Below are 26,894 nucleotides of genomic sequence, written 5' to 3' on the forward strand. Positions count from 1 at the left end.
TTTAAAGTGCATAGCCAGACAAGTTTGCTTCTTACTATTGCATTGGAAAAGAGGCCTTGTTTTGCAGATCTCTCATTGAGCTGCTGGGTTTATCCCTTTCTAATCTTGGCACTTGTGGCTTGGGCCAAGCCCTTGGGTAGCCCACACATACATATGGATCCAGCATCATCCACAAATTACACTGCTGAGAGACAAACAAGTCCACTGCCGGCTTGCTCAGCCTCTTGAAACCCCTCCAGCCCCTCAGCACTGGCACTTTCTCAGGCTATGGGTAAGATAGCCCTCATGGTCTGTCCACAGGTTCGTCTCTAATTTCCCCCTCCACCCTCTGACCAGGAAATGCTGGCTGCTTTCGTCTGAAGGCTCCATATGCTGCAGTTGTTTATAGTCTGAGGGCCTCGGTCTACGGACTGAGTACTCAGCAGTGTGTGTGTGTGTGTGTGTATTGGTGAAATGTGGTCAGCAAGAGATGTGAGAGCTCTGATTCTCTTTCTGTGTGCTCCCTGAGAGTGATGGCTCATGGGTAATTTGTGGCGTTTGGAGGAGAAGAGGGAGGGGTAAAAAGTTTGGTAACTTCTGAACTTTTCTATTCCGACTCCCTGATTACCATCTGATGCAAGGCCAGGCATGTGCAGACTGATACAAACTTGCAGACGACAGTTAGCTTTTGCGGAGTTTAAAAAATGGTTCAGAGCTGTGAACACAAGTGCATGATTGTCTTGTGACATTATCACTTTATCATTGACATTATCGCTGACATTTGCTCTTGTCACTTTTTTTTTTTTCTTTCAAATTCATTTTCAAGATTAATTTATTCTTACACCTCATTGCACATGTGTAAAGAGAGTAAAAAATATTGTGTTTCGGCTCAACATGGATTTGGTCATAGTTTTGAATGAAATCTAGAAATGATCTTTAAGGTCAAGAACCACCTGCCATGTTCATGTTTATTAACAAAAACCCCTCCAGAATTAAACTTCACTGTGTTCCTGAATTTAATGGTTGTTTTTGTGAGTCAGGACAACAATGTTTGATAATGTGGCCTTGCTGTCTGCATGATCCAAAATGACAGGAGAGCTCTTGTTCAGCTGTCGCCAAAGATATGTAACCATCCTCTACTGAAGAATAGTACTTTTTCGTAGAATGTTTGCAGTGTTTTTAATGAAGCCAGTATTTTTGCACAGTTGTGTTGACTTTTCCTGACTAGCACAGTTCAGGTCAGCCTATCTTTTTATTTTGGGCCAAGGCCATGGCCATGACAATGCTCTATTCAGAGTCTTCAAACATAACTCATCCCTTTGTGATAAAAATGTTGCCATTTTCTGACATTTTCTTTCCAGACATGTAGCAAGCAGTGTGTTTTTCTGTGGATCCTTGCTCAGGGTAGTGCTTGACTCATTGACCAATGACTGCCAAAAACCTTTTGTATCTGCGACTGGCTTGTCAGTTTATGGTTAGGGTTTAGAACAGAGTGCTTTGTTGTCCTATCTCATTTTGACCTTCCCCATGTATCTCTCTTGCCTAAGGTCATGTTTTTGGTCCACTCACTGGTTAGATCACTGGTAGTGCTAAACAGTTTAGTTAGTGTCAAAGTTAGACCTGTTACAACGTTTATCCCGCTTCCAAAAATATTTTTGTAAAATGTTGTAGTGCTTGGCATGGTTATGTGGGGTATGTTTACAGGCAACCTGGGGTTAGATCTCTCCAGTGGTTCATCAGGCTGTTACACACACACACACACACACACACACACACACACACTTAAAGACTACATGGGGAGCACGCTGGATGTATGCATGTACACTGGCTATATGACAGGGAGGGGCCACACTAGGAAAAGGGCCTGCTTTGTAATTAAAGCCTCCCAATAATAAAGCCCCTCCACCATGTGTGGAGCCACTTCATCCTCCCAGAGATTCTCAAAGTCATGTTGCAGTGTGTGAGACGGTCGTAGCGAGGTTGTGAGACAGAACCTTGGTGTATCAGAGAGAGAGTGGTGTGTGTGTGTGTGTGTCACACACACGCTTGTCCATGTCCAAGTGTGTGGCAGCTGCTTGTGACAGTGCACATTAACACAACATATAAGGAACAGATATTGGACGTCCGCCCTGGTCATGAGTGTGTATTTACCCAATTAATTTACGAAGAAATGTCTGCCATGCAGGCTGCTGTTTTGCTGCTGTGTTTGTCTGAATCTTCGTGCTTGCGTAAATTGGTCAGTGAGCCATGCAAAAAACCCTGAATATCTCCCACGTGCACAGCTGGAGCACCAACATGATCAATCGGCCTCTAATCACCAGGGACACAGGACATAACAAGCAGCAGGGCCCTTGTGGTCACTGCCAGTGCACGTGGACTCCAAAGAGTGGGATGTGTTTAGCTCAGGGGTCGGCAACCTTTTTTGCCTGGAGAGCCACTTTTACCAAATGTATTATTTTTTTAATCTCAGAAGAGCCACATAAGACGGTTACAAGAAAAAGTTTGGATATTTAACGTACAGTTACTTTCATTCAACAGAGAACTTTCCCATTTCAGCCTTGTGTTCCCGCTCGCAAGCTGTGGTCGCACATTTTCCTTATCTAGCCTACAGCAAGCGCACACATCAACAATAACAATTAAAGTGTTCTCGTTGACTGAAATCGGTGATTTTGTTTGATATTGACATGGAAACGAACCGCGAATGTAACAATATTGTGCAGCTACGGTTACGGAGTCAAGTGAGGTGGAAAGTTATATAGGCTAAATTACTCAGATAGACTTACAATATTACATTTTGAAAATGAACGAACTAAAATAAAATACATTTTTAAATTAAATACTCATTAATTAATTTCAAAAGCTGAGCCGCATCAGAGGGATCAAAGAGCCGCATGCGGCTCCGGAGCCGCGGGTTGCCGACCCCTGGTTTAGCTGTTGGAATGCTGAACGCTCAGCCCATGATGCTGTGTGACTGGAGCAAAATATTTTAATATTTTTAGGTGGGGGGAGGGATAATATCTTAATCCTCTTGAGTTTTTATATTTTTAGCATGGCAGTGCACACCCTTTGTTTAAACGATAATTTCCGCTGATCAGAACGAGTACTCCCTGTGGAGTTGGTGTTGTTGTTTTAATATTTAATATTATTAAAATATTATTAGAAGTTCTGTTATTACATGGTATCACTTTATAAACAAATTACTCAAGAGAGTCCATATAGTTGTAGTGAAAATTGCATCCATGGCCTGAAGAGACCATGTGAGACTTTCCTGCAGTTATGTGACTGCAGATGGGATCGTGTTGTGGTAGACAATGGAACATAATCAGTTTTTGTGTATGCCTGAAAGTCATTCTCTTTAAAAGTAGTATAAGTATATATACTCTTTTGATCCCATGAGAGAAATTTGGTCTCTGCATTTATCCCAATCCGTGAATTAGTGAAACACACACAGCACACAGTTAACACACAGTGAGGTGAACACACTAACCCGGAGCAGTGAGCTGCATGCTACAGCGGCAGCTCGGGGAGCAGTGAGGGGGTTAGGTGCCTTGCTCAAGGGCACTTCAGCCATGGATGTTGGCATGGGAGAGCAGTGCTCAACCACTTCCCCCACCCACATTTTTCCTACTGGTCGGGGATCGAACCGTCAACCTTTCGGTTACAAGCCCGAAGCCCTAACCAGTAGGCCACGGCTGCCCACTAAAGAATGCCCACAAAAGAATGAGCCAGTCGAGCTGGTGATACACTGCAGACTTGTCTGTCAGCTGTGAGTTTGCACACACAGGGTGCTGAGGCATTTCACTGTCTAAACTGGAAGGCAGTCTAATGAGCCGATGCCAGATGAGGATGAGGCACACTGTCTAAACTGGAAGGCAGTCTAATGAGCCGATGCCAGATGAGGATGAGGCACACTAAACTGCCGTCATCACACACAGAGCGTGATGAAGGGTGCCCCTCCGACAAGTGCTCTAAGGCCCCTGTATTTGGACCCAAGGTATCCTACATCTGCTGATCTTCCTCTCCTGGATTTACTAATGAGCAGACGTGTTTTATTGGAGGGGCAGTCATGCACAGCAGTGTCTCAGTGAGCAGAGCGCTTTGGCAGCCAAAATGGCTGGCCTGATGAAGTAAGTGAACAAGGAGTGTCTCCTTCTCCCCTCCGCTCCCACGTGGGGAACTGACATTAGTCCAGCCTTGTAGGTGAAAAGTTCAGTACTACTGTAGGAGGAGAGAAGGGAGGAGGATTGTATGTGATTCATACTGCAAGAAAGGTGTGCCTCGTAAATTTGATCTAAATATTTATTTATTTATTTATTTATTGATTGATTGATTGAATACTGTTTTACTCTGTGTATAGTTTATTATAGCAAAAAAAAAACTTTTTTGGAAGTCCTGCTATTTTTGCGCTCTGGGTTGTATTTGATTTTTGAAATGGCATCCAAATCTCAGTAGTTTAATCAAGGTGTGTCTGTGTGTGTGTGTGTGTGTGTGTGTGTTCGTGCGTGCGTGCGTGCGTGCATGTATGAGCATACACTCGTATGTATGCATGAGACTAAAGTGATCCACTGAGACACAGCAGAAGGAAACCCAACACCCCAATAGCCAAAGTGATGCTTTGGAAAAGGCTTGCTTCTGCATGTTGCACAACAAAAGGTCTGTGTGTGGCTGAGGTGTTTTGTGAGTTGATGTGCTTTGCACTGAGAAGAGGGGTGTGTACTCTGTGGTTCAGGTGTGTATGTGGTTCAGGTCAGGGTGCAAGGCAAGTTTTTGTTGAGGCATGTTAGATCCATCTGGGCTTGCACAAGCCTGTACAAGCACCACACGTGGCAGATAAACTTACTGGGTTTTTTTTCTACAGTATTGTAAATCTCTTGACAAATCCTCCTGGTTTGAAGTGACATCACATCAATCCTTTAAAGTTTAGAGAGGTCACTATTTAGCTGGGCTGAAATCTGAAGCTGTTGCACAGATGATGGTTTCTTGATATTTATACTAAGAAAAAAGAAGGTAGCAGTTTTGCTCTTTTCTTTTTTTCTTCCATTGACCACAAATTCCTGTGTGGCTGAGTGAACTGCAGTGGAAGCAGATTTCTGTGTGGTGGTTGAACACAGGCTTCTTCAGCTTTGGGCTCTTATGAGGTACGCTTGTGCTGACCTTGTGCATTGTCTGTTTCCAATGGAGTGTGAAACCATGAGGCTTCATCGCTATTAGTGTGTAATTACCATCCACATCATGCAATGACTGCTTTCAAAGTCCTGCCACTCTTGTCTGAATATTTCACTTCAACATGCAGTCAACATGGAAACCTCAAAGTTGGAAAGTTCTGTTAGCTTTTCTAACTTTCCAGGAATGCGGTAGTTGTATATCTTTGTATATCTGTCTATGATTGTGTTGTGTGTGTTTGTGTAGTAACTTGAGACTCTTCGCACAAACACGATGCATAATAGGAAGGAACATATTTGGCTTATTCATGATAACTAGCAAGGATATAAGAGTCGGGCAGATGTGGGGAGTGGCTGTGCATGGGTGTGGGTGTGGGTGTATGTGTGGTAATGGTAAATTAACTCTAAATGTTTTAGATTTTCTGAGTCGCTGGCATGTTGATCTAGTGAAGGTCATTGATTCATAGTGATTCCTCCGTCCATACTTTTACACATGTAGTGTCTATATGCAGAATTCTATTTATGTAGAATAAATAAACTATTATCATTACTTAACCCCGCTCAGTGCTGTCAGTGCCTGGTTTGTGTCATCCATGGTAAGATAACAGGAGGTCTGCACCATCTCACTGACACGGATGTCCAGCAGGGTTTGGGTGGGTGGACAGAGAGAGGTCATATCCAGGGAGAGATGAGGTCACTTCTGAGTCTTATCTGTTGCCTCTCCAACTTCACCCTATCTCTTTGACAGATAAATGCTGACTTTTTCAGAGCAAATGCAGTCAATACATGAGGATGTCAAACATGATTAGATTCAACTTTATTGTCATTGTGCAGAGTACAAGTACAGAGACAATGAAATGCAGTTTGTGTCTAACCAAAAGTGCAAAAAAGCAGAAAAGTGTAATGTGATCTACACAGTATAGGCAGGTGGTGCATAAACAGTATAAGATTGAATATATATATATATAGTGTACTGTAGACAACAGTATACCTTTAAGAAGGTGGAATCATTTACAGATATATAAATGAACTATAGATGTGCAGTGTATTAGCAGTAACCTTATAAGAGCAGAATAGATATGGGTACAGATCTGTACAGTGGATTAGCAGTAACGTTATAAGAGTAGTAAAGTACAGAGCTAGAGTTCATTAGGGTGACAGCCGCAGGGAAGAACTTCCTCTGAACCTGCTGGTTCGGATGTGGAGGGACATGTAATGCCTCCCGGAGGGGAGTGGAGTGAACAGTCTGTGGTTGGGGTGAGGACAGTCTTTGATGATGCTGCGAGCCTTATGCAAGCATTGCTTGCCCTGAATGGCCTCGATGGAGGGGAGTGAGGAACTGGTGTTGCGTTGGGCAGTTTTCACCACCCTCTGCATTGCTATATGGTCGTAGGCAGAGCAGTTGCCATACCAAACTGTGACACAGTTGGTGAGGATGCTCTAGATGGTGCAACGGTAGAAGTTCACCCTGATCTGAGGAGACAGGTTGTTGTCAGTGCACCACAATGTTACTGTAGGTGCTGGACATCCTCCCTGTAGGCCGTCTCATCTTTGTTGCTGATGAGACCAAACACCATGAGACCAAACACCACAGCCCTGTGGTACACCGATGTTCAGGGTGATGGTTGAGGAGGTGTGATTGTCTAACCTAACAGACTGCAGTCTGTTGGTTAAGAAGTCCAGAATCCAGTTACAGAGGGAAGTATTGATGCCCAGTTCACTGAAGTGATCAGTTTGGAGGGGATGATTGTGTTGAATGCTGAACTGAAGTCAATGAACAGCGTTCTCACATAGAAGGTGAAATTGTTCCTCTGCAAGATATCTACTGCACATACTGTACATTTGTGTGAATAATGAGAGTTGTGTATGTATTAGTACGCAGGAGCAGTCTATAATTTATTCCCATAAGCAACATTATATCAAATGTTTCTCTAGTTGTGTCCCACTTGAGCATACAGGCAGATGGAAAGGTTTTGGATTGGCCTTTTATGTTAGGCTACTACTGGGCTGCAAAGGGCCATAGGTCTGCTTATGTTGGTCTCTGTCTCTGTCTCTTTCACTACATTACATCTCTCAATCACTCACTCACTCCCTCTCTCTCTCTCTCACAGATGTTTATTGGGACAGGTGGCAGAGGCCTGAGGTTCACTGCAATGTCACATCACCAGAACAGCTTTATGGCCTCACTGGCAAATTTGCTCACACATTTACCCCCTCTTTCTTACCCAGTAGGCAAAAATCTGGTCTCTCTCTCTCTTTGTCTCGCTCTCTCTCTCTCTCTCTCTCTCTCTCTCTTTCTCTCTCTCTCTCACAATCTCTCTCTGTATGAGTGTGTGCATGACAAATGCCTTGTCTGAGTGTACACAATCCATCTGTCTGAGTGTACACCATCCAAGTCAGAACTTATACTTTAAAGCATTTCTTTGTGATCTATTATGTCCAAGAAATACTAGTGATGTATAAGAGGTGTTTTATGTGGAGCTATTTTAGCTGTTTGATGTGGAGACTGTACAGGACCCAGACCGCACCACTGGCTTCACATACCATTTCTGCCCATCCCCCAAAGCCTGCAGCCCATGCTGTGCCCAAGCTGTGTAAAGAGGAGAGGGCAGGGAGAGAGAGAGAGAGCGAGAGAGAGACCATCTGATCTGCTGACACAGGCCCTGATAGCCCCACCATCCACAGCCCTCGTCTAACTCATCCCAGATGTGGAACAGCAGTGCACAGGGAAAACAGAGGGAGTGGTGGGAGGGACAGATGGAGAAGGGGAAAGAGATGAGGGCTAATGCTCAAATATCTCCCATATCTGTGCCCATTGTAAAAGCCCCATGCTTTTAAACATCTATCCAGCTGACCCATGCTGCGTGGGAGTCGGAGGACTGGTTGCGTCCGGTAATCTGTGTTGAATTCAGAAGGACTCTAGTCTCTACTGACAGCACAGTTCTTTCAAACTGTTTTTCTGTTCCTGAAGGTTCCTGTTGTGTCCGTTAAGCAAAGCTCTCATAGGGAACACCTGGGTCTATTTATTGAGATCTAAGAAATACAACCCCATTTCCAAAATAAAAAACTGGGACGCTGTGTAAAACATAAATAAAAACAGAATGTTATGATTAGCAAATCTGTAAACCCTGTATTTAATTGAGTGTAGTGCAAATACACCAATCATGACCAATTGTTGAAACTAAGAAAAAATGTTTTTTTGAAATATGTTTTGAATTTGATTTGAAATCTGAATTTGCCAGTAAAATGCTGTGACAAGGGTATGTTTACCACTGTGTGGCTTCACCACGTCTTTCAGCAACAGGCTGCAAATGTTCGGGAACCATGAAATGTTTCCTATCCTTGCCCATTATAAGATTTCAGATGCTCACCAGTCTGGGGTCTTCTTAATTGTGTTTTTGGTTCAATGATGTACCCGATGTGACATGTGTGAGACTGGACTGCAGGCAGGCCATTTGAACACCAGGACTCTTCTACTATGGAGCCATACTGTTGTGATATGTGCAGGATACAGTTGGGCATTGCATTTCTGGAGTATTCAAGGTCCTCCCTGGACAGCAGCATATGTTGATCAGACCTGTATATATTATTCACCATTATTTGCACCTTCCCAGATGTGCAAGCTACCCATGCCATAGGCACTAATGCACCACAATGGCTCATAATATTTCTCAGTTGCTCACAGTCCACTCTCCAATCACTCTCTCTCTCTCTCTTTCTAACCTGCTCTATTGGGAGGAGACAGCCAGTACATCTGAATTCTTCTTCTTGAATTTCCCCTTGGGGATCAATAAAGTATCTATCTATCTAGCTATCTATCTATCTAGCTAGGTAATAGCTGTGAGTACAAAATGCTATCTGATTGTATAATGAAGTGGAGGTGTGATTACTCCTAATATTCTATTTATGACAATTATCCTGCAAAATGGCCAGACAGTCAGTACCAACTTTCGTTATGCTGTTGCACAAATTATATTTAATCACCATGAGTAATCACATGGTGATGTTAATAAGGTGTCTACATAGGCAATAATGTGATTAACTGTCATACTAGTGATTTCACTTTTAAATCAAAGTACTGAGTTTGTGGAATACACAGTAGTAATCATTCAGTCTCAGACAGTGTGAGAATAAAGTGAGAGAAAGTGGCTCATGGCTAGCAGTAAAATCTTTTACATTCCTGCTTTTTATTGGAGTATATAAAAAATCCTTGCTGTGCTTGAAAGGGTCATTTTCAACATAGAAGTTAATGAGAAGTTTGACAAAAGAATGAGGAGAGGTCTTCTCTATCTTTCAATATGTCACTGAGGACCTGATGGAGTAGAATTGTGCTCACAGACACACACACACACACATTCTTAAAACACATATATAGATTGTCATGCATGCACTGTGTGCACCCAGCCTTTGAATTATGCCATCTAAACCTGCAGAGCACGTTGACCCCTAACATTCCAAGTTTAGGAAAGCAGGGAGGGGCAGCTCTTACTGGGATGCATGCCGCAGAGGATTCTGGATCCCCAACCCCCTCCCTCCCTCCCCACGTACACCCATCTCAAAAGGAATGTAGAACCTTCCCACTGTTGTGACCCTCCTCCCCCACAGACAAACACCAAGTCTTTTTGGGAATATGAATAGAATGTTAATATGTGAATAGTGTTTTAATGACCAGTGTAAAGCATGCACAGGACTTTGTGTTTTTGTTATAATGTTATAATATATGTTTACATTATATATAATGTTATAATGTATTTTGTTATAATGTTATTGTGGGATCATAAAGCCTGTTTGTCTTGTCTTGTGTCAGCGTGTTGACAAGGATAAACGTGGTCAATTCCACACAGATCTCCAGATAGCGGATTTTGGTTGAAAGGAGTTATGAAGGCCTTTTGGACACTAAAAGTCGCTAGTAGACCTTAGCCCCCATCCCTTGCAGTTAAGCCTCAATCTACTGGCTCCAATGTAGTTTTTTTTTTTTTCAATCCAAAGACTTTGTTTTTCTGTCTGGAAGACTCGGGGGCATTCCCTTGCCAAAGTCTGGAACAGGCCGGTGAATGACCAGCTAGGCTTTGATCCCCACATGTTGGTTTGCTTTCCCAGGATGTATTGCCCTAGCAGGGATTACTGCTGTCAGGGGTTGTTAGGGCTGGCTAGCCAAGTGGGTATGGCCAGTGGCACTGCTGTCTTGGCACTTCATCATGATTGAATAACAGGAGCATTCTATTGAAGAATAGTGCTGACCCAGACCATCTCCTCAGCCATCTCCTGAGCAGTACCAGCACTAACTTGACTTCACCTACATAAGCAGGGAAACCTTTGGAAAGCCCATTGTAATCACCAGCTGACAAGGTTGTGCACGTGGCAAGTGGCAGTTGTGTAGGTAGACACTGCTTTCTGTGGAACTCAAGGCTCGTGGATGTTTCCTTTGTGTTTGAAATCCTGAAGATGTGTGAGGGTTTGTTATGTGGAGTGAGATTCCAGAAAGGAGTGTGGTGCTGGTGTTTGAACTGCTAACCACTTCACTTTTTTCACTAGTGTTGGGGGGTGGGGGCGTGACTGTAACAAGGAAATAGCTGCCCCCCCCCCCCCCCCCCCCCCTTCTTTCTTTCTCTCTGTGTGTGTGTGTGTGTGTGTGTGTGTGTGTGTGTGTGTGTGTGTGTGTTTTCCATCAGGAGTTGCACCAGTGTCTTAAATTCCTAAGTAAAAAGCCTGGCTGGCTTGAATCAAACTAATCAGGCCACAGGCTTGGCCTCGAACCAGACTAAGAATATCTGTGTTCAGGCAGCTTTGATGAAATTCAGAAGCCCTTTAAAGGATGGACTGAAGCTGGCATGATGGAATGTGTGAGAGAATCAGCAGTCAAACCGGCAGCCATTGCCATCGGCCAGACACATGGCCATTTGAGGAATATTTGCTTTGAGACTAGCTTTGTAGCTTTGTAGGCATTACATGCTCCTCTAATTAAACCCCATTTAGGAACATTGATGAGCAAACAAAAAGTTTACTGTTGCTTCCGAGGGGCTCACAGTTTTGCAGTTGTATTCTAGGAGTGGGCTGGGTGCTGCAGAGCTACAGGAGAAATCACGTGTTGCTTTGGGTTAGTTTAGTCTAGTGTCCTTCAGCTCGTCCAACCTTCAGCTTGAAAAGGGGCGTCTCTCTTGAAATGTCCGTGGGGTGATTAAAAAAAGGAGAATGTACTCAGGACACTCAGGAGAATGTAGCACACAGAGACTGTAACTGCTTCCAGACATGTTCTCTGCTCTACTCAGCCCCTCATCTGACGGGGTACAGTATGTCATTTGAGCTGTGATTCCTTACACCTGTCTATCTTCTCTTTGCAGAGGAAGTGGACTACAGCAGCTTTGGTAGCAGCACGCTCACACGCAAGAAGAAAGCTGTGGTGACACTCCGCAATGACTTGAACAGAAAGCGTCCGCACATCCGCATCGGAATGCCCCAGGACTTCCGACCTGTGTCCTCCATCATTGATGTGGACATCCTGCCTGAATCCCACCGCCGCGTCCGGCTCTATCGGCACGGATCTGACAAGCCACTTGGCTTCTATATCCGGGACGGGACCAGCGTTCGTGTTACGCCCCATGGCTTAGAGAAGGTTCCAGGCATTTTCATCTCGCGGTTGGTACCAGGGGGGTTAGCAGAGAGTACGGGGCTGTTAGCGGTCAACGACGAGGTACTAGAGGTTAATGGCATTGAGGTGACTGGGAAGACACTGGATCAGGTGACTGACATGATGATCGCCAACAGCCACAACCTCATCGTCACGGTGAAGCCGGTCAACCAACGCAACAATGTTGTGCGTGCCAGCCGCATATCAGGCAGCTCGGGCCAGAGCTCGGACAGCAGTGCTGGCTCCTGTGGCTACCCTGCCCTTTTGCCCAGCAACCACGCCACGTCCTCACCTGTTGTCGGGGGCGCCCACAGCACCTTTGTCGGTGACGACCTGGAGAGCGATGAGGAGTCCGACATTGTGATTGAGAGCAGCATTAAGAGGCCGTCACGACGCTCCAACGCTTCCGTGGCCTCCACCAGTTCGCGCTTGCAGCCCCAACTCCCCTACATCCCACCTCATGCCATACCCAACGCACCACCCAGCCCCCCCACACGCCCCCCCTCCATCATCTCCACGGCATCATTCCACTCGCAGCCTAGCCTGAACGGCTCTGGCCCTGCCAGCTTGAGCTACCAGCTACACAGAGACCTAAGCCTGCAAGGACCCCACGTTAATCCCCATTCCCACCACACCAGTAGTCCTGGCCTTCGTCACAGCAATGGCAGTCTGCACAAAATTCTCAGCTCGCTCCGCACAGACCCACGCCACAGCCTTGCGCTTCCCAAAGGAGGAGTGGAGGAGGATGGCACTGTCATCACACTGTAATGCCCTACATCACATCTCAGATTGACTGTCATTTTCTGTCTAATCTCTCTTTCTCGTTCTTTCTCCGTCTGTCCCTGTCTTTCTTTTTTCTTACGTTTCACCCTCACACACAAGCATCTAATTGCCCAGAGACTGAGTTGGAACATCATCAGCTGTGACCTTCTAAATGCAATGATGTCAGAAAAAAAGTATTTTTATATAAAAGGAATAATTTAACAAATACTTAATACAATCATGAAATAGCAGCATCTTCTCAATGCTCATTTTTGTTTTGTGTTGTATTTGGTTTTTACCCATCACAGACATAAGAGATTAAAAGTGTTACATGCCAGACCACTAAACAAGCACAGCATTTTTGAAAAAGAAAATCTCTTTCCCACTCATTTTAAGCAGTTATCTTTTCATTAACAGGACCAAATTGGAGCTTTTGCATCTTTTAAGTTTTATTTTTTTATTTCTGTTGATTTGTGTATCTAAGGACTGGCTAGTCCACACATAGAGACCAGAATGATCTGTATTGAATGATTGTTTCCCCATTGAGTCCGGTGAGTTATAGGCTACTCCACACTGTTTAATCTGGTTAACATATTCAGGAATTTCACATTGGGAAATGGAATTGAGTATTTTAACTACGACACCTATCCACATGTTTGTAATGTTCTGTCTGTGTTTTCACCCAAACATTTTTAAAGTACTTTCCTTAAGACACATAAAGCAGATTTTCTGAAGACATATACATTTTTCAACACACTTGTGTGCTTTAATGGCCACAGAAAATGTCAATTTCCATACTGGTGTCCCATCACTTCTCTGGTAACAAATGTCATTGACTTGTCTGTTTGCACTTTACCACTCTGAACAGCATATGGGATAAAAATGCTTCACTAATAACCACAAATAACTGGGTGAAGGGGTGCTTATTGGGATTGGCAGTGTTGCACAGTGTCTGGTTTTCAGTGGTAGTTTACAGCAGTAGCCTACTCCTTTTTTATATTATATTTTCCATCTAATTTCATCATGGGAAAATGTAACATTAAATAGAAAAAGATTTTCATTTAGAATGATTTTCAGAACAACTTTAATACCCGTTTTATATCATTCAAGACCAGTATTTAAAAATGAGACCCAAGCCACAAATGCCTTGTCAATAAGGTATCATCAACTACTTGGTGGAGCCCAGGAGATATTTAACGTTAAGTACGTTAAGTTAATTTTAGTATATGATCTTTGTTACCACTAGGGTTGCTCAGGACTGGTAATCATACTGCTTTTCTTAGAGAAAGTCGGCACCATGTGATGTGTTATTGGTATATTTGGTAATTTAGCACCATCTGCTGGGCTCTGTCAACGTTGCCAGCTTTCATCACATGATACGCAAATGCTATGTTATTATTTATTGCAAAGATTCCTTTCAATCTCTTACTGGAATGTCAGGATGTTGTCCATTTCTGTTTGTGTTCATATGCATTTTTAATTGTGAATAAATTGTTTCAAAAACTCTTCTCTATTACACTATGAAGCCTTTTCACATTTCATTGGTGGTGTATGTCACATCCAGGGAAGAGCTCTTGACTGAGATAGCGTTGTCTGCTCATTTCTTTTTTTATGGAAGCATGTCGAGCAGACAAAAAACAGAATATGGGTGTTCTTCATGAGATAGGCCTACATGTATCCATTACCTCAATATGGATTTTTTCCCTTGGGAAATCACAAGGACTGTCATGTCTGAATCTCAGGAGTTATTCTTAAACATAATGACATTCAACACCTCTGCTAATGTAGATGTAAACATGATTTTTCAGATATTGCCCTCCCAGCCTTGTTTGCACAGGTGGACTCCAATCAAGTTGTAGAAGCATCTCAAGGACCATTGATAGAAGTAGGATGCACTAGAGCTCAATTGCAAGTGTCATACAAATGGTCTGAATTCTAAATAAAATATGTCAGTGTTTTATTTTTTATTAAAAAAAAAGAAACACTCCAAACACCTGTTTTTTGTGGAATGTTGGAGTATTTAATCCATGTTAAGATGAGTCTGAAACATAGCAAAATGTAGAAAACTTGAAAGGGTCTGAACTTTCTGGCTGCACTGTATTTTTATATTGACGTTACATAGTTTTGAGGGACAGGCTTTTATATAAAACATCTAAGGCATGCAGATGCACTCTTATTATGGATCATCAATTGAACATGTCAGCACTTGGATTTCTCTTGGAAAACCTTTCCTGATACAATGAAAAGACTAAACAGAATTTAACAGAATAACAATAAGCATAATACAAAGCGAGACTTTAAGGATAAATAGATTAGTTAGAAACAAGGTAAAAACTGATAAGTCTTTAAACACTTTTTAAACATCCCAAAGCTATCACTAAAACAAACCGCAGTAAAAGCATGGTTTGCCACAAATAGAAGGATGGCTATTCTGGAAATAACCCCCATCATGCCTGTTGGTGTATGGTCTGTATGTGGGGCTGTTTCCTCCAAATGCATTAGGCATATAGGCTATCGTGGTATCATCATTTTCTGTGCTTGCTCTGTAGCACCAATCTTATAAAATGACATGCTTCTAGTTTGCTGCATTGTTGCCAAAGAGGTGTAGTGGAGGACTGTCAATAATTGTAACATAGACAACTATGTGTTTTTATTAAAAATAATTATTCCTTGAATAATTCCTTTTTTGCTGTCGTGATTTTTTTAAAAAATAGCCTAGCCTACTATTCAACTCCACCAGGCCAGGGGTGCCAATAGCAGACCTAAGTATGGCACTGTCTCTTCGTGATATGGAAGTCTGGGACTCAAAAAGGTTTTTTTGAAAAGCCAGGAAATAGACTAATGCCATTCACAGCTAAATAATTGCAACTGCAAGACACTGTTTAGGACTTTTATTAATTTCAGAACGGTCAACAACTCAGAAAATGCTGGTTCTCTTCGTGGTAGACTGACTGACTTTCAGCGATTTCGAAACGCGGTTGTGAAAACGTTTAGATTGAGTCCTTTGAGCCACTGTCATCATGTGATCGGAACAGAAAAAACAACTACACACAACCATTTTACATTGAAAACAAAGGTGTAGTGTGAGTGACTATGGCCCAGGCCCATCGTCCCGACAGGATTGCTGTTCTGTCTCCCTTGGAGGAGTCTAGTGCGGAGGTCAGCAGAGATAGCGGCATCGTTTCTCTGAGCGCCAGCAGCTTGTCCATGGTCAGCGAGGCCCTCAGCAGCGGGACTGTCTCTCAAAGCCCCAGCTTCGGCGCTGCGGTGTCTCAGAGTCCAAGCTTCAATTCCGGGGAGCCAGTGCTAGAGTGCGTGGACGAGGAGATCCTGAGACACACCGCTCAAAGTTACTCTACGTACATCAGAGCGAACGCAAGCGATGAGGTATTTAGAGTCAAACGTATTTTTCTTTGCCAGTGAAAAAGCTGGTTATCCCAATGTTCTGAACGGTGCAACCAAACCTTAACGTCAGCTAACTTGTATTGCGTGACAGCCATGCATTGCTGAGACAATGTCTCTTTTGTTGCATAGCCTAATATAAGATATCAATGAAGAATGTGTTTACCACTGCATTCTCACGCTAACGCGGTATATGCATACATGCATGCATGCGTGAAGGACTTGGATCTGGGACGTCGTTGTCAAACACAAACCTTGTGCGGGCTCATATGATTTAAACCGGACTTTGGACTTATACGATGTTCACTTTTTGTTTCTGTCATGTGCAGATCCTTAATTTAGAGAAGAGTTTGGAGGAAATGCTCACAAGAGTAGATGAATTTGTGGGAATGCTTGACATGGTAAGTGATAACCTCTCATAACAGCTGCTGCACGATGCTATTGGCTATGTCCATAATGAAGGTTTTTTTTTTTTAATTGAAATTGAATAGGCTAACCAATAACAAAATATGCTCTAAATGCATTTCTAATTGCACACTGAAAAATGAAGCAAGTTTAAACCCAATCTTACACTCATGTTTATGATTTTATGTTCTGTTTAACAGTAATACTAGTAATTGTTACTATAAGTATAATCTCGCCCAATACATTTTCTCGTGTATTACACGTTTTTATGTTTATTATTGTCCCGGTTTCAAATAAATACATTGCATTCCATTCCATTATGTACAGGTTTGTCAAATGTGTTAGACCTGATGGAGACAGTCAGGTCCAAATATATTCAAAGTTGTTTAATCGATAGATAGATAGATAGATAGATAGATAGATCCCCAAGGGAAAATTCAAGAATCACTAACTGGAATGACACTAAATGTAGAGATACCACCTTGTTTATCGGCACTACGTTTATCTTTTATCTAGATCCGCAATGATACCTCACAAATTGTCAACGAGAATCTACCTCAAATCCACAGAAAATCAGAAGAGATGAGACAAATCTACAGTAAGATTGACAAGCTGGAAGTAAGGATGCACTGTGTTGTTCATCAGTCACATATCTATTTTTGTTCATCAGTCACATATCTATTTTTGTTCATCAGTCACATATCTATTTTTGTTTGGTACAGTGGTTAATGTAGTTGGTTTGTTAATTCATTTGAAAGGCTTTTGTGAAGATGGTCGGTGCTAATGTGAATGCAATGGAGGATCAGGTAACACAGGCTGAAGGGGAAGTTGGGACCTTACCAGGAGCCTTTAAGAAAATATTCCGGACAATGAGTGTTCCAGGATTCTTAAATGTAAGGCACAACACTAAAATTTTGATATCTAAGCACACTTACTATATGAAGCCCAGAGTGGCTGAGTTTTATGATGTAGCCTACTTTTTCCCATTCATGGTGACTAATGTTTAAGAAGTCAGGATTTTGTTCAGTGAATGTAGATTAATTTCAGCAAAATTTATGTTTAGTAGGCTTGTAAACATTAAATTGTTATTTCAGTAAGTCTGCTATGTGTCATCTCAGTGTCAGACTGTCACATTTGAGCTCTGTCACCAACTCTGCAGAAACCATCCAGCCCCAGAAGACCCCAGAATCACAGCCAAGAGCTCCCTGCTGTGTTCCGCACTGATGACTACTTCCCCCCTCATACAGATTACTCAGGGGGAGTGTAGACCGCTCACCTGTCTCTAATGATCATCTGTAATGGCTGGAGGGCTATAGAGAGGAGTACTTCAGCACATAGCAACTGCTGTGGAAAGACCCTGTGGTGCTCCAGCCTCAAGAGCAATATGGACCCAGGCACAAGGTGTATCTGGATTTTTATATTTTGTGTCAGTTCATTTACAACTTTGTAGCCAGATTGTTTGTTTGTTTGTCTTTTTTTGTTTGTTTGTTTGTTTGTTTTTAAGATGGATGTCCAAGTGCCTCTTTCTGTTAAATTATCCTGTGTGTCTGCCAGGGGGGTTGGAGTTGAAATGTCTGACATAATGGATACTGCATACAAACTGCTGTTAATAGATTTATACAATAATAGTATTGCATATTGTACTTACATTTTCTTGCATTAAGGAGATTTGATGTCTTAACTTACACATTTGTTGTTAAATTTGCTATGCAGTCACAAATGACCAAATGCTACTGAGTATATTTCTGTTCATTTTTGAATATGGACAACATGACCTAACATATTCTGTTTATACCTCTATTTGCCAGTTGTAATAACAACATAATTGAATTTATTAAAGAATGTTTTTAAGTAAACATTCAGTAGTAGCAGCACTTGGTCACTTTAGGAAGTGTGTGCGCAAATGTTGGTGGAGGTTGTAATAGCAGGTGCACCTAACCCTACAATATTCTCTGATGCCATTGGCAGGGTTCCTACGCAGTATGGAAAACCTGGAAAAGTATGGAATTTGATTTTAGTAATTTCCAGGTCTGGATAAGTATGGAAAAAAGAAACAAGGGTATGGAGAAATATTTATGTTTCCAGACTATTGCATCAACAGTAATAATCACTTCACTCAGTGAACTATTCCTACTGTTGTGTAACTTAACTGTCAGTCCACATCGTCAAGATACAATTATGTGGGGGTCCTCCAATTCTCTCCAAACAAGAGGACCCTGGCACCAAACCACTGAGAGAACCACTGGTCTATGCAAGTGCCCTACACCATTGTGCACTGGTATGTTTGTGTAGCTCTGCTATTTTTGGCTAAAACACTGGTAATCAGAATCAAATAGATTTCGCCTCAATGAAAATAATTAACTTTAGGTAGACTTTAGACTTTATCCATAATTGAAGTTAGGGGCCCTAATTTTTTGTATCTTTGAGGTCAGGTTCCAACATTGCAGTAATAGCACAGTCTACAGTATGAGCTCCGCTCGGTGAAAAGCAAAACCGAGCAAAAACGTCAGTCTGAAAGTATCAGCTTTCCTAAAAGTCTAGTTTGCAAAAACCTTGCAAACAGCACCAACTGGCACTGTTAAAAGCTTACTCATTGCCATCTGATGATGGAGACCTGCTATAAAAGCTAACGTTTTGCAGAATTTCATCTTGAGGAGCAGCAAGACGGTTTTAGCTGCTATAATTGAATATAATGAGAGTCTAATAGCGGCCTTAAGTGTATGACTCGTTCAATAGCCTACATGACCAATCCTGTAGTAGGCCTATGTTACAAAGTAACCATAACCATAATTCAGGCTGTTACATTCATTACTGTTTCCAAGAAGTTAGGGGTTTTAATTTACTTGTGGGGACAAGACTGTTCACGCTTTCCCTACAAATTGTATTTTATTGGTGAGTATCAAATTGATATGTGTAAATTGGTCTATTTTATAGAAAGAATATCAGACATGATTATTACATTTTTCAAGGTATTTTGTTTTATGGCCAAAAGTCTTTGTTGTAGTTAAGCCTACATTATATATTTAATTTACTTTAAAATATCTTCATAAACACTACACCAGGCAATGTTGTATTATTTATCTATCCTAAAATGTAATTAACGATTTAATCTGAGCCATTGGACTATTACATTTATTATTTCTAGTTTTCATGCGTTGTGTTCTGGGGGAAGTTGAAACTTTTATTTTGAACCGCGGTGAACTTATTTTACAAAACACTATGACACTATTCCGTTTGGGACTCCGCGGGAATTTTGGGTTTTGTGCATGAAGGTAAGTTGCCCTCCTTCTCTAGTGTGTACACGATTCATTATAAAGTCGTATTCGTTTAGTTAGCGTGAACTAGTCCATGTGGTTTGAGTACAATTATTTAACTCAACTTAATTGTCTTTGTGCCCATTTGAATTAGAGCATGGCATTTACCCTACCTACCGCTAGTGTTAGCAGGGAAACTTGTTAGCTAGCTTATGGCCTCCTTACACTAAACAACTTTGACAAGATTTGGGAAAGGTTTTTGAAAGATTGGAGTCTTTTGAGGAAAGCTTGAATGGGGGGCATTAGTTAAAAGACTACAATCTTTCCCAAATCTTGTCAAAGTTGTTTGGTGTAGAAGCTATTGGTGGCCCTTAGTTGAAGGTGTTACCGCTGAAAGAAAAAGTCAGTTTCAGTTTGTAGTTGAACACCTAACGTTACATATTAGTGTCAACACGTGTTTTGTTTGATGCTTTAGATAGTGAACATCAAGTCATGGGAGACAAACCTTTGTGGGAACAGATAGGCTCTCAGTTCGTGCAGCTGTACTACCAACATTTCGACAATGACCGCGTCAAAGTTGGAGACCTCTATGTGAGTAAAGTTACTACCTAAAGAAGAGCCCTGTAAACAAAATGAGCACCGCAGAACTTGCTTCTGTGTGAGGATGGATTTGAGCAATAAATCGATCTCGTTTTTCCCCCAAGTACGATGATTGCTTTATGACATTCGAAGGATCCACGTTGCGGGGGAAAAACAATGTCATGGCCAAGTTAAGTGTAAGTGAACTTATTTTCTTATTAACTTATTGCTGTTTCACCTAACGGCATTCTTTTACACAAACTTACGTGACGTTTTTGAGAGGTAAACAGGTACGCCATGCTGTTGGAGGTGGAAACAAACGCTGCATTGCCATTGAGAACATAGTAAGGAGCTGACTCAAGGGTTATAAAAGTATTTTCTCGTGTTAAGTTGTAAAATGAAGGCACAGTTCTTGTAGCCATACATGCGTCTTCACTTTTGACTATCTATGGTAACGATAACGGGCTATTTGACGTCTCTAGAACACTACATATCGAAGGTGTCAAATGTTGGAGCAGTGTGCAAGCTCCTTAACTCCAGTCTAGTTTTTTGACGTTAATCACTCCTATGCTATCTAAAGTAAAATTCTTGTTTTGAAGTTAACTGATGGTTAAATAACCAAAAATCTGATTGTTTGCACCTCAAATGGACGGTGACGTACGTCTGTGACGCGAGTTTGTGTGAAATAATTGTTAATTCACAACTGCACTTATAGGCCAGACATGAGTATGTTTCACCTATTTATGGTGAATATGAATTTGTTACCTTGGCTCAAGTTTTCGCCTTGATGGAAATTACATTAGTACATTATAAAACAAAGTCATTGTGCAAATACATTTACCTTTTATTGGCAAAATTATAAAAACAAAATAGTCTTTAATCAATTAACCACCTTCCTAACATCAAATGGGTATTTTGATTACTTTCAGTCTGGTTTTCGGGCAAATCACAGCACTGAAACAGCTCTCATTAGAGTTTCCAATGACATACGCCTCAACATGTCTCCATTCTTTTGAAGGACCCAAATCAAAGGTCAAATTCAGAAAAGGTCAAATGTGGCGTTTTGTCCATAAACCTCACATTGCTGGTATTATAGCATAGGGTTTGGTGCCTACAAGGTGTGCACAAGTGGGCCACATAAACAATACAACATTATAAAACGTTTTTAGGCTGATAATTGATCTCTTTAACAAGAAATTGTGCCTAAAATTCTCGAAATTGTCCGCTAAAAAAATAATACTTCAATATCAGTACAATCAATTCATGTCTATTAGTGTGCTTGAGTGTAGGCCTAGCCTGCTCTGTCAGTTCTTGTCTACACCCATTCAGAGCACAAAGTGCCGAGATCTCTGTTAAATCAAGTTTAATAGACTTTTACATAGTACCAGCTGAAGTCTGTAAGGCCTTCCGTGGCTTATGGAAGTGTGATGAAAAGAAAGGGTAAAGGATCAGATTGACAAACAGACAGGTGTGTAGGTGTGTGCGTGTGTAACAAAGAGAAAGAGAGACACTACCAGCATGGATGGATTATGAACTTTCAGGCCCCTGGGCCCAGATGTATTAAGGGCCGCCCACTAATTGTTGTGGGGAACAAACAATTATTTGATGTGATTTCCTATATTCTGGTGCATTTTGGGGATGGCCAATACTTTAATTCAATCAGATTCATAGCCTATATGTTGATATGATGTGTTGATAATGAGGCAATGATTCCATGCAATGGCTTGGGCCCCCTGACTCCTTGTCTCCCCTGGGCTTGGGCCCGGTAGGCCCATGCAGTAATCCATCCCTGACTACCATTGACAGTTGGCTGATGATAGCTGGCAGTGAAAGAATTTAGAATATTGAATAACCTGAAGCACATAGTGCTCTGTTCTTCATGGTTGGTGATATTAGTGACCTTCTAGCCTTCTACATTTGAGCAAGCACATTTTCATAGTCCATGGTGGCACAGTCTAGTTAGGTTATATTCTGAGGTGTGTCTTTCTGTTAGTCAGGTGATGGCACACATATTCTAAAAGAAACAGATTGTGGGCTATGAATCCAGTGGCAGATATGTGTGGGCTGGTGAATGAACCATCACTAGAGACATATGCCAAATTTCTTGTTTTTGTCCATGAGAGAGTATAGAGATGGGGATCATAGATCAGCCAACGATTACATTGTTACAGTGCAGTTGTCTTACAAGAGAACAAAGCAGTTTGGCACAGGAACTGCTACAAATCCACCTGTAACAGTGAGCATCTGCAGCATGCTAAGATTCGCTACTAGAAATTATGTGAAGCAGGCAGGACTCTGCGTCTTCAGAAAAGAAGTGGTAGACCATCTTCTGAACCTGCAGCAACACCTGCAACTGCATCAAGTCCATCTAGAGGGACTTTGTACACTTGTTCAGCAGCAGCTGCTGCCAGCATAGATAAGTGCTTCTTCTGTCAGAAGGCAACCAACCAAGAACTATAAGTAATATTTTGAAGTCAATGACTTTTAACAGGTAGCCAGTGTAAAGATGCTAGGATGGGGAAAATATGTTCATATTTTGTGTGTGTGTGAGCAGCTGCATTTTGAATAAACTGTTCTTTAGACCGGTATTATTACAGCCAGCATAATAGCATTGCAATAGTCTATACTTGAGATGACATCTTGGCATCTATTAAGGAGAAGGACTTCCTAATCTTTGAAATGTTCCTTAAATGGTAAAATTAAGTTTTGGTGATCTGTTTTATGTGATTACTTAGTGCTAGGTCCTGGTCAATTATAACTCCCAGGTTTTTAACACTTGTGGATGAGGTCAGTGGAAGATCACTATATGTAGCCTGTGATGTGGATATGATATCCCTCATCTTTTTGAACCTAAAACCATGACTTCTGTTTTATCTGAGTTCAAAAGCAGGAAATTATTCGTCATCCATGTCTTTATAGCTCTTATACATGTGTCAAGTTTGGCTAACGGGGTTAATTCATCAGGTTTTATGGAGAGGTACAGTTACGTATCATCTGCTGAACAACAAATCAACAATCAAATTTTCAAGCCTAAGTAGTATGTCATGGTCTATGCTGTCAAAGGCAGCGCTGAGGTCCAGGAGGACCAGTATAGATACAAGGCTAGGTTTTTTGTGGATGAGCTTAATAACAGATGTCTTAAACGACTGCGGTAATAATCTAGAGCAAAACATTATCCAGGAAGGGGAGACCAGTCTTAAGAAGGTAAGTACAAATAGGGTTTAGTAGACTAGTTGTAGATTTTGATGAGGACATTGTGGAGGTGAGATCTAATATGTTGTGTGTATCTAAATGAATTACATGTTGTTTGAGGTCTCTTCTGTGATTCAGTGATTTTGCTATCTTTCAGCAATGGAGTATGTGTATTTGGTGAAACTGATTGGTTATTGATCTCTCTAATTGTTTGACATACAATCATAATACTGACATACAATCATACTGTTGAAAATAATAAAATAACTGTTTTGTGAACTTTATTCAACATAGCCAGTGATTTAGGCAATATTTATGGTGTTAATTATAGTGAAATATACAATTTCACAAAAAAGGGTTAAAACAGGTAAAAAAAAATGGAGACATCATTTTTCTCCATGTTCAATGACCTCTAAAGACAGTCCAACCACTCTCCAAAAATTAACATTTCAATCCCACAGAAACCACATAGGCCCCCTGACTATACATCACATATATTTTCCCAGATATACAAATATATTACAAATATGTCAGTTGCATATATGTTAATATATGATAAGTTATGTATTTGTATGCATACTAGGGATACCAATATATTGCAAATATATGTCTATGGATATGATGACAGCAGAGTTTGTACAGCTTACAAAGTCAGATGCATGACAGGACAGAAAAGTGACGGTTGAAGTCACCGTGGTTGGTGTTCAAAAGTCAGTCAAGGGTGGGGGATGGGTATTGCTGTGTGCGCATGCGCATATCAAGATACGATAAGCATCCGTTATATTTAAAGTAGCTTTGGCCTCACACATTTTTGTATGCACATGGTGCAACCCAAACGCTCCACACAAAACATTGACACATAAGGCAAAAGATGCTGAGCGCAGCATAGTCGACACCATACCTGTGACGCCAAGACATAAACAAATATATTCACACTAAGTTCTCCATTTGGAAAATAAGTAGGCTAATGGAATCTAGTGTATGGATATGTATGCCACCATATATGGAGACTACAAATATGTCTGCCACATATTCACACATAAAGTTCTCCATATATTTAAAAAATAAGTAGTGGAATCTAGTGTATGGATATGTATGCCACCATATATGGAGACTACATATAAGTCTGTCACATATTCACACACAAACTTCTCCATATATTTGGAAAACAAATAATTGGATCTAGTATATGAAGATATAGCATCTTATATGGGAAATTAAAATATTTTGTATGCATGTATGGACATATAGCTTTGAATATATGTTTGACATAAATATTTGAATCACATATATGTCCATATAAGTAAAATTATAAGTCCCTGTTATTTGACATATATGTTCATATATTGCCATATATCACTAGCCTGACGAGCCAGACCCACATTAAAATGTAGGGTCTGGAAACTCACCGTTCGCAGTGCTCAGTCCTAAGGGCGGGATAATCAGTTGTCTTTCAAATTCCCTCTGCATGCAATAGGACAGCGGCAGCACTATGAGTCCCATGCGTTTCCTACCAGCAGAGCTAGTTGGCTAGTTCAAACATTTGCCAACTTAATAAAAGCTTAACTCGTGTCACACTGTTCGCTAGCAGCAACATCCATCTTATTTGTTTTCAAGTAGCAGGGAATTCAAGCCAAACCGTTGCAACTCTGCCATCAATCATTATGTTAAGCCCACCTAACGACTCTATACACTATTTCATTGGCCTGATTAAGTTTCGATTTCTGGAGCTCACAAGCCAACGGAGAGTTGCTAGACTAGCCCTGGCAGCAAATGTAATTTGCTTCCGCTAGGGGCGCGTCTAGATTTCTAGGCTAATATATCACATTTTTGTATGGGAGATTCAGGTAAAACATCAGTCCTAGTGCTACTGGACCTTAGTGAAGCATTTGACACTGTTGATCAGAATATTTTACTACACAGACTAGAACACTGGGTTGGATTTACAGGCATAGTTATCAGCTGGCTAAAATCATATCTACAAGAAAGGAGCTTCTTTGTTGCCATCGGAAACTGTACCTCAACACCAACGTCCTTGACCTGTGGTGTTCCCCAGGGGTCGATCTTGGGGCCACTATTATTCAACCTCTATATGCTCCCACTTGGACAAATCATTCAAAATAATTTGATTTCATATCATAGCTATGCAGATGACACACAAAGTTACTTAGCTCTATCACCAAACGACTATGGTCCTCTTGAATCTATGTGTCAGTGTATAGAACAAATCAACACCTGGATGTCTCAATTTTCTTCAGCTGAACAAAGAAAAAACTGAAGTAATTATATTTGGTAAAAAGGAAGAAAGACTTCGGGTTGCCACTCTCCTTGACACAAAAGGGTTGAAGGCAAAGGATACTGTTAAAAAAGTGATCTAAATTTCAACAGCCACATGAAAGCGATAACTAAATCAGCTTTTTACCACCTCAAAAATATTGCCAAACTCAGAGTCAGAGGGCTGATGTCAAAACATGACTTAGAAAAACTCATTCATGCATTTATCTCCAGCAGGGTTGATTACTGCAATGGACTGTTCACAGGCCTTGAGAAAATGGGGATACATTTGGGATAAATACCCTAAATTAATGGCATGTTAGGGCTTCTATAGCTTTGTGCGTGCAAGGTTATTTCTGATTCTGATGGATAGCACATCTCCTCTCTATAGAGCCTGCCGTTCCAGGCCATCCAACACATCATTACCGCACAGGACCACCAACCCACACCTGACAGCTGTGTCATGAGTATGGTGATGGGGCAGCTCAAGGTGAGCTGAGGGGAATTTTTTTTTATTTTATAATAATACATATTATATTTTATTTGAATGCTTTATCATATAATCAAAGAGCTAATTAAAGGTTTTTTTTTTTTTTTTTCTTCTTGTCCCTTTGCAGGCAGATCAGGACCAGGTCATGGGATTCCAGCAAGTGTTCCTGCTAAGGAACTTTGACAACAAGTGGCTTTGCACTAATGAAATGTTTAGGTTATCCTTACATAATTTTGCATAATCCAAATGTGAATAAAGTTTTCATAAAAGAGCTCCAGATCTGGATTATATTTTCTGTTATTCTAAAGACGTAGTTGGAAAGATGTAGTGCAGTCTTTGACTACAGAATTAAACTAAGTTGCCATAATGGCTCAAAGTTAGTAAAACTCCAAATAATGTAGCCCTTATTCTTTACACATTAACTGCATGTCTATAACAGAATGAAAATGTTTCCTTACTGCCGTTTGTTTTTTGAAGGCCCCCTAATGAGATATATTAAAGGAACCATATGTAAGAAATGTATTTCAATTAATCATAAAATGGCCCTGATATGTCACTAGACATTAAGAAATCATGTTCATTTCAAATACTTATATCACTGACAACAGTAGTCCGGCCAGGATATTGTCATTTAAAAAGTGAAGTTGCAGCCCTCAACTGATGTCGATGTTGTGTTTTGTAGTGTCATGTTGTGTTTTGGCCTAATGCGCCACCCTCTACCTATCTACTAATCACGAAGTCAGTAGTGTTTCTGCATCCGGGTTGGC

General features: G+C 41.2%; 3 protein-coding genes across 4 annotated transcripts in view; all 3 read left to right on the forward strand.

The window, feature by feature from the left end:
- The window catches only part of pard6gb (par-6 family cell polarity regulator gamma b), a 26,410-nt gene extending 12,358 nt beyond the window's left edge, over window positions 1-14,052 (forward strand). Inside the window, exon 3 of the mRNA XM_042077337.1 lies at window positions 11,483-14,052. Coding sequence (XP_041933271.1) covers window positions 11,483-12,537 — 1,055 coding nt within the window. The 3' untranslated portion in view covers window positions 12,538-14,052. The remainder of the gene's footprint in view (window positions 1-11,482) is intronic.
- A 1,433-nt stretch (window positions 14,053-15,485) lies between these two features.
- Window positions 15,486-18,194, forward strand: bloc1s4 (biogenesis of lysosomal organelles complex-1, subunit 4, cappuccino). The gene is made up of 5 exons (XM_042076882.1): window positions 15,486-15,918; window positions 16,263-16,334; window positions 16,855-16,956; window positions 17,097-17,231; window positions 17,498-18,194. Exons 1-5 carry the CDS (start codon window positions 15,625-15,627, stop codon window positions 17,603-17,605), a joined length of 711 nt encoding a protein of 236 aa, XP_041932816.1. The 5' UTR covers window positions 15,486-15,624; the 3' UTR covers window positions 17,606-18,194.
- Window positions 18,195-19,470: 1,276 nt separating this feature from the next.
- nutf2l (nuclear transport factor 2, like) lies at window positions 19,471-26,399 on the forward strand. Of its 2 annotated transcripts, XM_042076883.1 has the most exons (5): window positions 19,491-19,610; window positions 20,068-20,183; window positions 20,297-20,368; window positions 26,029-26,127; window positions 26,255-26,399. In XM_042076883.1, the coding sequence occupies exons 2-5, from the start codon at window positions 20,085-20,087 to the stop codon at window positions 26,366-26,368; spliced, it is 384 nt and encodes a 127-aa protein (XP_041932817.1). In that variant the 5' UTR covers window positions 19,491-19,610; window positions 20,068-20,084; the 3' UTR covers window positions 26,369-26,399. The 2 variants fall into 2 exon arrangements, with proteins under 2 accessions (XP_041932818.1, XP_041932817.1); XM_042076884.1 differs by lacking the exon at window positions 20,297-20,368 and having other exon boundaries at window positions 19,471-19,610.
- Window positions 26,400-26,894: the final 495 nt, after the last annotated feature.

Source organism: Alosa sapidissima, chromosome 21, assembly GCF_018492685.1.
Source record: "Alosa sapidissima isolate fAloSap1 chromosome 21, fAloSap1.pri, whole genome shotgun sequence".
NCBI lineage: Eukaryota > Metazoa > Chordata > Actinopteri > Clupeiformes > Clupeidae > Alosa > Alosa sapidissima.